This window comes from Atractosteus spatula, chromosome 2 (assembly GCF_055471065.1).
Source record: "Atractosteus spatula isolate fAtrSpa1 chromosome 2, fAtrSpa1.hap1, whole genome shotgun sequence".
NCBI lineage: Eukaryota > Metazoa > Chordata > Actinopteri > Semionotiformes > Lepisosteidae > Atractosteus > Atractosteus spatula.
Window position 1 is genome coordinate 11,460,906 of NC_142707.1, and position 14,096 is coordinate 11,475,001.

General features: G+C 36.3%; 1 protein-coding gene across 1 annotated transcript; it reads left to right on the forward strand.

Annotated features, from left to right (window-relative positions):
- The first annotated feature begins 964 nt into the window (after positions 1-964).
- tafazzin (tafazzin, phospholipid-lysophospholipid transacylase) lies at positions 965-13,801 on the forward strand. Its single transcript, XM_088931063.1, has 11 exons — positions 965-1,022; positions 2,767-2,901; positions 4,085-4,213; positions 4,912-4,957; positions 5,713-5,798; positions 6,091-6,171; positions 6,739-6,780; positions 7,227-7,289; positions 7,977-8,029; positions 8,593-8,670; positions 10,241-13,801. Exons 2-11 carry the CDS (start codon positions 2,772-2,774, stop codon positions 10,343-10,345), a joined length of 813 nt encoding a protein of 270 aa, XP_088787189.1. The 5' UTR covers positions 965-1,022; positions 2,767-2,771; the 3' UTR covers positions 10,346-13,801.
- The last annotated feature ends 295 nt before the right edge of the window (positions 13,802-14,096 follow it).

A 14,096-nucleotide genomic window follows, 5' to 3' on the forward strand; every position in this document is an offset into this window, starting at 1 on the left:
GAGAAGTAAGAATTGAATTGAATTAAGGGAGGTTCTAAGCATGTCAGACTGTACAGCGCCACAGTATAATTTAACTAGGACACTCTACTCTTACATACAGGACCTTAGGATATTTGATGACTGAGCAGTCAGATCAGTAGTTTAACATTTTATAGGAAAGATTTCTCTTCCTATAGCACAGTGTAGCCGGCCACCATACTGGAGCAATGGTTAAGAAATGTTGGTCCGGAGGAAGGAGCACCACCTACAGGTCAAACAACACCACTTGCAGAGGCAGCCTGGTTTTTCTTAGATGTATCCCATGCCGGTAATGACCAGACCCAACCTTGCTTGCTTACCCTGTGAGATCTGATAACATTGGGCTATAAGATGGCAGGATGACTCTCACACACATCAGTGTTGGAAGGGTCATAATCCAGCAGCATATAGGTCAGCCTTATAACTCCAGTTTGTAAAAACCTGGAACACAAGCCATCAATTTGGTAAATTACGGTATGTCAATTCAATTATGTCAGGAATGGCCAGCTGTGATCGTTGAGAGTTACAGGGTTTTGGCATTATTGTTTCAAGTGATCTCTGAATTACTTTATTCATCATGCAAATCACCTACTTTAGAAGCCACAACGACTTGCAAATGTTTTGAAATGAGTGATTGAAACGAGAGCTTTAGAACCTTGTGGTTTCAACGAGAGTTAAGATACTATTGACATTTAGTCTCTTCAAACTACATCACCCATAATTCAACATTCGATTATCAGACTGTTTTTGAAAGGCGTACGATATCAATTTCCAAATGTTAATTTTGGAAATAATGAGAGGTTTAAACATGTGATAAAATATTTATTTCTTAAGTAACTTGTCCAGCTAAAATATTTTTCGGTTAATAAATTTGTTTATTCTATTCCATCGTAATATTTTGGAGCACGCTTACTACATTTCCCAGGATGCTATGTTTTTCGGACGTGATTTCCTTCCTTCGCTGGAGTGCTGCTGCTGCTGTTCGAGTAGCTGTCATCGAGAAGGTGATATTACTGTGTTTTTTTCCCCAAAATGAATTCAAAGTTATCTGTTCACTTTTTATTACTGAACTGGCAAGTCTAACAATGTGAATAATATAAAAATATTTTATTAAGCATCGAAACCAATATGCATTTTCTGTTGGTACGGACCAGGAGTTCCTGCGCGACATGCTGTGTATTTGATTTTATAAAAGTTTACAGCATGAGTTTGTATCGCATGCGTGCGAGCAAGAATCTTACTGTATTTTTTTTAGTGTAAAACTTATGTAGAATCTAAACGTCTGTAAACAATATCATAATCTTAAATATATGTGGAGTATTGCCAAAACTCACAATTTTGTTTACTTATTTTGACCCTAGAGTTGGAATTTAACCTCCGGTCACAGTGTAATTCCCGTCCTATGTTAATATATAAACATTTGCAGTAAAGGATGATAAATTGTTTTGACTGACTTTATTAGTTCATTTACTGCATATGAAAATGAAAGACCAGATTGCATTCGGGGTAAAATTAGTGTTAGTCAGACTGCTTTCTTTGTGGGGACATCGCTGGTATTGTAGATGTAAACAAAGTTTTCCCATTCTTTGCAAACGATAGCAGAATGTAATTTGTGTCACAGTCGGGAATTATTGTGATGAAAATATGACTGGAAGCTCTGTCTGAAAGTTAATTCAAAAAGTTAAATTAAAAAATTAAATTTAATAAAAAAAACCTCCTGTAAAAGTTTTAGATTTAAAAGTGTTGCGCAAAGGAAGTCATGTTTGTTCCTGTTGAGTAATTCTTTGCTTCTCATTTGTTCTTTCACAGTAGGGAAGGGGGTGCTAAAAGATAAATTTAAATTTCAAGACACTTGAAATGACATGTGAAACGGGTGTTGTAGGACTGTTTGTACCGGAGAAGGAAATGGTTATACTCACCTACTGTGAGATGGGCGTTTCTGTCGGGATGCTAAAAATGTAACAACCTGAACTGAAACATTTGTTAAAGGGGAACTGCAACGCTGTTTTTTTATTTCAGGGTTTGATCGAATCAGGATTAATGAGTGAAATGTAAAATGTACACAGTAACTTGTAAAACCTCCAATTAACATCACAAAATAGATTAAATTTCCAGGTATGCACCGTGCCATGTTCTGTGATTCAGAGTGAGGCAACAAGACTTCTGGTGATGTGAAGTGGCCCTATAATATTGTAAACAAGCCGGCTTGTGAATACATCTCTTTCAATGCAATAGAAATATTGCTCTCGACTTCGAGACAGTTTTGCTGACAAAGACTACTTACTTGTTAACTTTGCATGCAGATTATGTTGGAACACTTCAGCGGTGAAATATCTTCTGCACAACCTTTACTTCTCTTTACTGCGATGACTAGTGAGCAGGAAGGGCCGCTTCACGTCACAATTTGTGGGAACTTGTGCTCTCGCCTGTGGCGAGACCAACATGGCGGTTTACAGTACTTTCACAAAGTTCACGACTGTGTGCTTAATTTGTCATTAGTAAAATGTTATAACTATTCTATAACGTCAATGAATTTATTTTGTTACTGGGATTGAATCACCGGTCTGAGAAGTTGGGAATGCAGTTCCCCTTTAAAGCCCTAAACAGGCGTTTATGCCGGGCCCGCATAAGGAAAAAACATTACATTTCAAATTAAAACCCAGTATATGTAAGTTGTTACCTACAGAATGTAAAACTATTAAATGAAAAGGGTAATAAATGGCAGTCACATGGCAGCTTGTTTTGCAGGCTGGATGAGAGTGGGGGGGGTCACAATGCCCCTGGAGGTGAAATGGCCATTCCCACATCGCCCCCGTCTGCCCTGGAAGATCTCCAGCACCTTGATCACGGGGCTAGTGGGGTCTTACAGCTACCTCTGGACCAGTGAGTCAGATGAGAGGCACAGGTCTATTTATAATAACCGGGGAATAGTTCTTCATTTCTCACTTGTTTCCCTCAACACGGAACCTGCGACAGGCACCCTTAGTCATAGTTTCTGCCTATAAAGACACATTAAAAAGTTTCAGAGAATATCATTTGGTCAACTCCTACTTGTTTTTAGTTTTCTCCTGATTTTATTGATCCGAAGAATTCCAGATAGTATTTGAAGAATCCTAGAAAAGTAGCTAAATAAACTCTTTGTGATTAGGCTGTCTGAGCCTTTATATATGTGTCAAAACGTTTTTCTGTCCTGAATACTTCCATTTATGATTGTTGGCCCTGGTATTCTTTTTAAACTGTTCTTTTTTAAGCTCAAGATAGATTATTATACTTGTTGTTTTTCATTCGTTTGGGACTTGGGAAAAAAATAAAAAGCCTTTTGACTGAAGCTTTACAGTGAACAGGTATTTTCATGTATTAAAACATTTGTTGGAATTGGGATTATTTGGATTTTCAGCCACATATAATCCCCATGACAAGTGGCAGCCATTTTGGCATTAAAGGGTTTTGCTGTTGTCTGAGATGAGGAGCATAGATATGCCTTTGAAATGGTGATTGATGCCGTGCAGGCTGTTGAGCTGCACACTCCACATCTCTACGTACAGTATACAGTAAATCACACGAGAGGCAACTTTGAATACATTTGTAGAATGTCCCAAACTGTTGATCACTATTCAAAATTCAAATTATGTCCTATTTATCTTCTGTTTTCATACTGAAACAGAGTTTACTCATTAATTTGTTTTTAACTGAATTATGGTGTGTTTTCTTTATCAAATGGTTCTCTATAGATGAGCTAAGCAAAAAAGAATGCTGTTGATTAATATTTATAATTTTAGCCAGTGTAAGTGTTGGTTCAGGGCACTTAACAGTATATATGGAAGACTAAAACTATAAGGACATTCTCATGGAAAGCAGAAGCTGAACATCAAATTTCCCTCAGACAATATCCCTATTTTTGTCAGTTTTTTTTCCCAATCGTTAAAAAAAATATATAAAGTAGTAAACTGTAGAGCCATATGTCTTCTGAAAACTCAGTGTAGGGGCTTTTAACTGGGTATTTGGTGTATATTGTATGTGACATTCATATTCTTTTTTCAAATCCTGCATTTTCTTCTCTCTTCAGAGTACTTCAACTACCTGACTGTCCACAATCAGGATGTCCTGTTTGAGCTCATTGACAACCGACCTCGCAGTACGCCCCTGATCACCCTCTCCAACCACCAGTCCTGTATGGATGATCCTCACCTCTGGGGTACATCACTTTAGCTGCAGTTAAAAAAAACAGAGTTGGCATTAAGCACCTTATCGATGTGCAGTTTGTTTATTAATTTATTTTTCCATCTGTTCCTATTTGTTGTGCTGTCAAATTATCCAGCAAAAATAGCTGGAATTGTTAGGAAAAAATACATTATTCTTACAATGCATTGTTTCAGTTTTACATTAGAACATTAAAGTTTACATAGACTGAAGTGTAGATTCTGCACTGAATGTTTCTTTTTTCCCTTTCAAGATTTTTTAAGATTTATAAATTAGTACAAAAGAAGTATAATGTGTTGTCCCAGGAAATGAATATATACAGTGCTCTTATTTTGTAATTATTTCTTGCCTACAATAATCAACATTCATGAAGCCACATATATTCTTCCCCTAGCTGATATCTCACTGAAGAACCCCCCACCAGTTCAAGAGTGTATTCAATAATTCTGTTTATGCAGTCAGACTCCATTTGACTGAATATAAATATGCACCTTTTTATATTTTTTTAGTGATGGACATGTACCATAATTATCAGAGAAAGTGCTACAGAGAGCAGTCCAAAATGTTCTTCCAAAAATTCATGTTTTCTTAAAATCAGTGGCAGATGTAATTTCTGAATTTTAGAACACAGGTCCCAGAACTATTTTGTGTAATACATTACTTTTATGAGCAGATTGTAATGCTTTTTTATAGGTATCCTGAAGTTGCGCCATCTCTGGAGTCTTAAGAAAATGAGGTGGTGAGTGCCTTATTTACTGTTCTGTATCTAAGTGCTTTTCCTTTAACTGGAGGTTTTTTTTCTTGCATTTCAGAGATGCATATGAATTGTGTGGCTAGAAGTTGTGTTAGTTAAAGTAGGTAGCTGCGTCAGCATGCGTAGGCTGCAAAGGAACAAGTGAAGGTTTATTCCATGCTGAAAAGAGAAGAAAAGAAACACAATGTTTCGGCTGTGCAGCCTTCTTCTTGACACCTGCCAAAACGTCTCTTTTCAGCATGGAATAAACCTTTACTTGTTCTGTTGTGTTAGTTAAACCTGTTTTCCAAACGTGATATCCTAGTGTAATAAATTACATAAAACTTTGACAAGATAACTATTTTTCCCATTTTAAGCAAAGGCTTTCTGCTAATTTCTACAGAGTAGAATGCATAAGCTGCACAGTAAGGGAATGGAATAAACATAAAAAGTTCTAAATGAGAACTGATTGCCGATATTTTTGTGATCCAAACATTTCATCAAGGTATTAATATTAGAAGGATATAAAATAGGTTACATGGCAAAAACAGTTTGGATTGGGGATATTATACAAAAACATACAAATTGGTAAAAGACGTCGGATGAACATAGTTCTCAGAACATAGGAGAAATAGCATATAAGCATAATGTAACATTTTTGCTGGTTGTCATTGTAGAGATCATCGACACAATGCATTTAGTTTTCTGTCAGAAGTTTTGCAGTTGATTTATGTGTCCTCTGTTAAAATGATTTTTCCTAGGACTCCTGCAGCATCAGACATCTGCTTTACTAAAGAGCTGCACTCTTGCTTTTTCAGTCGGGGGAAGTGTGTGCCAGTGTGCAGAGGTGAGCTCTCCTAACACCTTCTCCACATAGACCTTGGCTATCGATAAATAATGAGAAAGTGTTGGACTGCCAAAAAAAGCAAGATCTTTTTTCAGGGCTCTTAACCCATTAAGCCTTTTCCCAAATCTGCTTTTTCAGTGGCAAGATTTTTTTTCATATAATACACTTTTTCAATATTTCAGTGGCAAGGAAATACAATTTCCAGACAATAATTGCAGAACACATAAGGAGCAAGTAGAAACAAGGTCTAGTCCTGTTCTGTATTAATATATCCCAGTTTCATCTCTTCCAGGAGATGGAGTCTACCAAAAAGGAATGGATTTTATTCTGGAGAAACTTAATAGTGGCGATTGGGTCCATATCTTCCCAGAAGGTAATTCAGTTGACCTTTGTCATTTTTTAAAGAAATAAGTCTATAAAGAGGTATTTTCTGATGGGGATCTGCTTACATATACAGTGCTGTCCAGCTGGAATGAGACTTGTTTTATATGCATGTTAATAACTAAATATAACATGATCATAACAATCTTAATGAGTACTTTCCAAATGCTGAAAATTGCCAAGACCTGCTGTAGGATAGGCTTGCATCACATACAGAATGTCACTGGTCATTTTATTGAGGGTCTGTATAGGCAGAGAAAATCCTTCTGTCCATAAACAAAGATTTGTAGAGCAGCCTTCAATCTTGATTTTCTGGAAGACTTTGTAAAGTATCGGAAAATGGGTGAATGACCTCAGAAATACAGAGTTGTGTTGGCTTCAGTTTTTTGGAGCATTCTATCAGTTTGTTGTACACAGATAGTGCATTGTATTGAACAGTAATGTTAACATATCATGCGCTAGAAATGTCACATCTTGTGATCTGCTTAAAGATGTGTCACAGTTTCAAATCATAAGGAGTTTGCTTTAACAAGACCATATTTTATGTTTTGCTTTACAGGGAAGGTTAACATGACACAGGAATTTATTAGGCTAAAATGGGGTGAGTTCATTTGTATGAACTTTCTATTCCCTCTACATTATGAAAGATGCTGCACCAAAAAAAGAGTTTCTTTTCACATGGCTTTAAAAATAAGTATTTCTGAAATTTACCTGAATCAATATTATGTAGTAGTAACATATTTTCTTTCACTTATACAATATACTCCCTTAACTGAAATGTTCTGCTGTGGTCAGATCATATATATATTATGTACATGTATATATTAGTACTAAGTACAGGTTATATATTATGCCTAATCCTTTGGAGTTTAAAAAATAATGGAAATGATCACCATAATTTTGCAATCTTTCAGCTAATAAGGTGATTTAATCTTTTTTGTGCTGGTACTTGATACTTGATACTTTGTTTAGTGTGTACAGTATATGACAAGAGGTTTTTAATAGTTTTTTTAATGCTTTTTCACAGCACTGGTAATTTTCTTCTAGGTGTTGGGCGTTTGATAGCAGAGTGTACACTGAACCCCGTGATTCTGCCTCTGTGGCATGTAGGTACGTGGACCACATCAAATCCGATGCAAGGATGCTTTTGCTATTTTAAAATACTAATATAGCGCATCAATCAGTTTTGTACTGCTAAAAATATAGAAATATTGAAGTCCACTTGCAGCTAAAAATTCCTGTTGAGTCATGGTCAACAAAATATCTGAATGGTCTGAAACACTGTGTTAGTATTGACACTGTCCCCTGAAGACTGGTTTGAATCCCACTTCAGAAAAAATAACTGCCCAGCTGACAAGATGTGTACAAACAGAAGTTGCTTTGGGAACATTTGTCTGACAAATAAATTAATATTAAACCAAATAAATACAGATTAAATATTTTCTCCTGTTCTCAAGCTGATGACTGTGGTTTTAAGAGATCACAACTGGCATGATTTTATGTGGTTGCAGAATGTCTCTTTGTTATATCAGGAAAAATGAGGATCACTGTTGCTAGTAAATATCACCAGTAATTACTGATATTTATTGCAGAGGACAGGAATTGGTAGCCTGTCAGTATTCAAGGAGCTGTGAAAATGCAAAACAATTTTCAAGATCAAACATTGTTTCATTAGAACACATTGCATGCTGAATTTCTGGGATTAATACAGTGCCTAAGAGTTTAATAATGAAGATTGAAGAAATGTAGTCTTTTTATTAGTAAGAATTGTTTTTTGTTTGTTTCAAATTTCCCTAGGGATGAATGATGTCCTTCCGAACAAACCTCCTTACATTCCCCGTATTGGTCAAGTACGTTGAACTGCCCCACACTGACAGTGAGTTAGAAGCAGCAGTGTGGATTAGTAGGTGGTGACTCGGGATTAATCACTAGAGGGCTGTGGGATTAAATCCCAGATGGGTCTTTACTGTACCGTTGAGCAATATGTTTTACTCAGATTACTCTAATAAAATAAATAGCGGTATAAATGGCTACAGATGTGAGTTGCTAAAAGTATTTAACTAGTAATAACACCAATGATATTTGATGTATGGCTATTCCATTATAGTGCCAATCTTGAGTCACCTCCATTAATTAATTACTGATTGATTCAGGCTGTATTGGTACACAGATGCTGTACTCTATTTAGGCTGTACAGTCTTATTTATTTTCATATTTTTATTTAGTTTTGACTATAAGAAATACTTGCTGGCTAGGGAGAATCACCTTCAAACTGCCTTTTGCCTGTTTTTTGCTCCAGAAATGCTACAGAAAATAAAGATTAGCTTTGAAGCTTTCATTGTTTTTAACCATGGATCAGTATTTGATTTTCATTTTTTAAATACTTGAAATTTTTATATATTCGCCCTAACAGAAAATAACAATTCTGGTCGGGAAACCATTCACTGTGAAGCATCTTGTGGAATCCTTGAAATCCGAAAACAAGAATCCGGTAAATTAAAACTCTCTTGATTAAACACAAGACATGGTATACTTGAGTGAACACCACCAGAAATTTCTCGCATTACCTCTAAGATATTGAAATACTTAAACTCATTACTGAATACACAAAATCTTGAGGGCCTGGGTGTACTGTCTGGTAAAAAAATAAATGGGCTAAAATGTTTGTTCAGCCTTCAGGTTAAAAAATGGAAGCTGCTACAGTCATTTGCAAAAGATATCTGAGAGACAATCGGGAGTTATCAGTTTTATGTGTTTTATATTTTATACTAATTTTATATTAGTATTTTCTACTAGTATAACACATTTTAATAATACTAATACTGCTAAGTTTGGGTGAAAAGAAACCATGCTTGTAATTTAGGTATCTTTGACAGTGATCAGAATCTTTAAAAACCTGTGATCAAAATAACTCAGGGTAATCTGTACATGAGATACTAATGTGAGAATAAACTGGTTTAAAGTTTCAGTAGAAGGTCACCATAGTATTGTTTGTGCGTAAAGAGGAAGAAGATTGAGTGAAAAAAGAAAACCGATGCAAAATGTCCCAAACTTTTGCACAGTAGTAAATGTCAGGGATAAGGTTGTATTTCATTAAATGTGGAGAGATTCCATGACAGCAAAGATAAACCTAGATAATGAAGTTTAGAGAAAAGCTGGAGGTGAAGTGCTCCACAAAGAGGAAAAAGACCTGTAACTGAGAAGCTGCCAGTTCAGGTCTGGTTTTGGTACTGACTCATTGTTTGTTACTCTGAGCAAACTGTGCTCCTCCATTCATTACAATATAAACCTGAGGTCAGGGTGCAAGTGGCTGCAGCAGCATTTGTTGATGCTTTGATCATCTCTTAGTCTAGGAACGTTACTTTTTATATTATTATTATTAATACTACATGTATCGTCAGTAGAAATGGATTAATAAGTATTTTTCTCTGTCTTCTGTTTTTAGAGGAATGTTACTATAATATTTGTAGCTTTTTTTCAAAATGGCAGTCATCTATGGCAAGGCATTGAACCTCTTCAAGAGGATAAACTAGATTTGACTGTGGTATTTTTTTCAAATTTAGATCATACAGGAAAATGTACAAATTCTGGGCAGATAAGAGGAAGTGATTTTTGTTGTTGGGCTTTTACACGGGGTGGTTAATGTTTGAAATTGATAACTATGCCATAAAGTTGTACCAGTATAACGTGGTTCTTCTAGAATGAGCCATTATTTATTTATTTGTATTTTATAGTTATTTTATGATCATTTAGTTTGTGGATTAAAGAAAGCTCTTAGTTTGAACAGTTTTTAATGCAGGGCCTATTACTCAATTATCATAGATCTAGTATTGCAGCAACAAGACTTTTATTTTCCTTTAAAAAAAAACAAAACTCATAATATTATTTAAGCTTTTGAATATCTTTCCTCAAGTCATGAAGATGTGTGTTTTTTTAGATCCTCTGAGGGGAATGGTGAATCTGTTTTGGTGCTTCACATACACACGTTTGGTGTATACCCATACACACTCTCAGAGAGTGCACAGAGTTATACCTTCTCTCCTTTTCTGACTCTGCTTTAGGTTGAAATGAGGAAAGCTTTGACTGACTTCATCCAGGAAGAGTTCTGCAGTCTGAAGTCTCAGGCAGAAGCCCTTCACCAGCGGCTGCAATCCACTGGACGATAGCCAGGCTTGAAGAGCGGCCTGTGCCACTCACTGCATAGGTGCACGGCAGAGGAGATGAAAGACAAAATGCTGAAAGCCAAAGCAAGGCCATATTCACAAGTTAAACGAGGAGCTCAGTTTGCGTGTGCTTGCACTTGTTGGTAACTTCTTCGGTAGATGGGATTGACATGAAAGTTTTATGTTTTAAGCAGAAAAGGTAGAATCATGCCTCGATTAGGTATTGCAGACATTAAACGGTGAAAAATTGCTGATCCTGCCATTTTTAGAATAATGAAATGGGCTTGTGAAGAAAGTCCTAAATAGCTCAAACATAGCCAGTTCCTTGGGATGCAGTTTGGATGAACCGTATGGGCAGATACTGTCTGTTGGGATTTTCCATGAAGTGGTGCACATTTCTGCATATTTGTTTCAGCACTGCTTAGTTTTGGTAGGCGGGTTTTGGTTTTCATGGATTACCACGTAGGACTGATACCTGAGACCTGTGTACTATAGCTGGGGTGCACCACTGGGTAATGCAGAATTTGCCTGAGCACAGCTAAGATTGGGCAGAATGGAATCCTGTAGGAAGGGGCATTTTATCGGACCATAAGCCTACTGGACAAAACTGTTCAGGTAGAGAACTGGTGTCCTGTCTTTGATTTTTAAGGAATGCTGGATGTGTTTCAGAGTTCTAGCACACAAACATGCATGTCTGCATGTGGCGTGAGACTTAAACGCTGGCCCTAGTGAGTTACGCTGTCTTTTGATTTTAACACCATACTGTACATCCAGCCACTCACATTTTGGCTTGATAAATCAGGATGGATGAAGTCTTCGGCCTTTTAAGGCCTTTCTAATCATGCTGGACTGGGAGAATCTAGCAGTGGGATTAGAGACCATTGATCTGTGGTTTGCTGAGCCAAGTGAACATCGTCTGCAGATTCTGAAAGTGAAAATATCTATTCTATTATTTAAAAAATAAAATCATGAATAGGTCTGTATTGAATGGTTTCTCTTGTCCAGCTGTGTGGTTTTTAGGGATGTGTTTTGTCTAAAAAGCTATTTTATTTCTGAAGTGATCTCCGCTGATTGATTTTAAAATAGGCCTTGGTATTGACATTAAATTTAAATATCAATGTCAAGTTAAATGGCATTGAGAATAAAAGTTAAAATATTATTTTAAGGAAAACATGGCTACCTCCTTTCTTTGTTGACCGTAAACCGGATATCTTCACTGAAGTCTTTACATTGTCAGCTTGTTCAGTATTTGTGTCCTGTAGGACCAGAAGATACTGTTGGTATCAGCTGTTTTATCTTTCAATGCACAGCTTGGTCATATCTATAAAAAATATAACTTATTCAAGAAATAAAATACTGGACTTGTTTATGAATTAGAGTACAATTAACTATACCTATATATATCTGCATATCTATACATTTATTATACAGTTGAAATGCATCCTGTTTGGATGCTTCTGACATTGTCTTGATTAATTTTTGGAAGGTGATTTCCCTAGAGCACATCAGACAGAGTGATATGTAGGTCTAGCAGACAGAGCAATAGAGACTTTTGCAGAAGGAGTTTAACAAGCTATGCCAGAAGGTATAAATGAAACCGCTGTAAAAGACATGTTCCATATTTGAATGTGGCATTTCACTGTTAGTTGTACATATTTGCTCATTATGAAGTTCTAACATGTCACACTGGTAAATGCTTGTGAATATGACCATGGTTTGGGCAATGGACTTATTTACAATGGGTAAAATAACCTGTACAGGGCTTTAATGGATGCACAGCACTGTGCATGAAATATTTATACTTTCACCCAGCCTGGCCTCTACTGCACCGATAATCAGCAATCATCTTGCAGCTACACTGATGGGAGGTTTCAGTTTGGATGTAGTTTTGCCTTAACTAAACTTTCCAAACTTTTGTTAACAGTTTTTGACCAATTTGTGGTTCTTTTGTGTTTCTTTTTTCCTATTGATACTAAGATTTTCAGTCAACACCCACAATAGAACTTTGGGCCCCCAAAGCAACCAATTTCTGAAGGCTATTACAATATTTACAATAAAATACATGGCAGTTCGATACATGTTCATGTTATATAAAATATAGATGAGGTGGGTGGCATAATGCCTTGCAGTGCTGGAGCTCAGGTCCTATCTTTGCAGAATTTGTAAGTCCCCCCCTGTGTTTGCATGGATTTCCTCCAGGTAGTCCAGTTTCCTCCCACTGTCCAAAAATATAGATATAGTTTTATCGGCTTCTGGGAAAATTGTCCCTGGTGTGTGTGTGTGTGTGTGTGTGTGTGTGTGTGTGTGACATGGGATGGACTGAGGTCCCATCCAAGGCATACCCTGCCTGAGGCTTCAGCTCCTCCATGAACCTTAATTGGATTAAGAGATTAGAAAATGGATAGATTAATATAGAGATAGGAACACCTATAATATTGTTTCTGTTATTTAGAAATCTGAGATTGTTGGAATGTTTGCCACAAGAAACAACAGAATGCTTAACATTATATACAGATTTGAGCTGCACCAACTGCCTGAATAATTCATTGTAACAGTGCTCAGCACACTGAGCGAGTTGCAGAAGTAACGTCATCACCCTCTGAAATCTAGACAGTGTAGTATCAGTCTTCTGGCCTGTCTGAGTTATCCACTGTTTAGAGAGAGGTGCCATGCATGCTCAGAGCCTGCAAGTAACCGGGATTGAATCCTGGCAGGGACAGGGAGAGATGCACTTGTCACTTAACATCTTAATGGCTGCCAGTTTGGGAATCCAGTTTAAGGTATGTTTAGTTGTTACAGTGTTGTTTCTGGGTACAAATGGCACTCCATACTGCACTGAGCAATAGAGGACTGATGTAATTCTAGGCAGAGATTAATTTATAACCAAGAAATTTAAAAGACTTGAACAGGAAACTGGAACAGATGAGGTGCCCTAAATATAAATACTAGATCCTAACTAATTTAAAAGTTCTATGAAAATGCAATTTACAGTTGAGAGTACTCAATACACAATAGGATGTGCCATGAGACAAAACTAGAGATGTGCACATGAACTGAGGTAGTCCATCGTTACCGATTTAATCATTTTGTATTTTGATAAGACTTTTGATAGTTTTCTCAATTTTAAAATCTTTTGTTTTGTCCCCTATCTTTTATAAAGCTGTTTTAATTATGTCCTAAACTGTAGCCCAAAGGGCTTGGCAGCTGATGTTAATCTTTTGTACTGTAATGATCATGCAATGCAATGTCACAGTTATTTTTAATTGTATTTTCCTTTTAATTTTGTATATGAAGGATTTTTATAACAGTGATTACATTTAACTTGGAACTGATTGAACTGGATTATATGGATATAATATAACTAAAGAAGAAAAAGATCTTGTACTGCCTTATTGGAATCAGTTCAGAAAGTTTGTTTCATTCTGTTCCTAGTTCAAGTTAATAAAATATGGGCTTTTACGTCTGTGTCATTTATGTTGAAGTTACTGAATTCTCATGGAGCTTGTTCTACTGTATAACACGCAACATGTTATTGATGTCTCTTGTTGTGTAAAAATATACTTATTGTGAACTATTACTTATCATTTATCATGTTCTTAAAAACTATTGACATGCTTTGACAGTTCTCTGTTGTAGCACGGAATTTTTTTTTTTCTAATATACAATTGTAATGTCATTTCATGGCAAAACTCAGTATGCTGTATTTCTGTCTTTGAATCTTGGCCCTTATACAGAGTATGTAGAGCACTCTCTT

Bases quoted from the DNA above. Each gene is read 5' to 3' on its own strand.
- tafazzin (XM_088931063.1), top strand. From the start codon at position 2,772: ATGAGAGTGGGGGGGGTCACAATGCCCCTGGAGGTGAAATGGCCATTC. The intron at 2,902-4,084 runs GTGAGTCAGATG...TTCTCTCTTCAG, and splicing joins TTACAGCTACCTCTGGACCA to AGTACTTCAACTACCTGACT. The intron at 5,799-6,090 runs GTGAGCTCTCCT...CATCTCTTCCAG, and splicing joins GTGTGTGCCAGTGTGCAGAG to GAGATGGAGTCTACCAAAAA.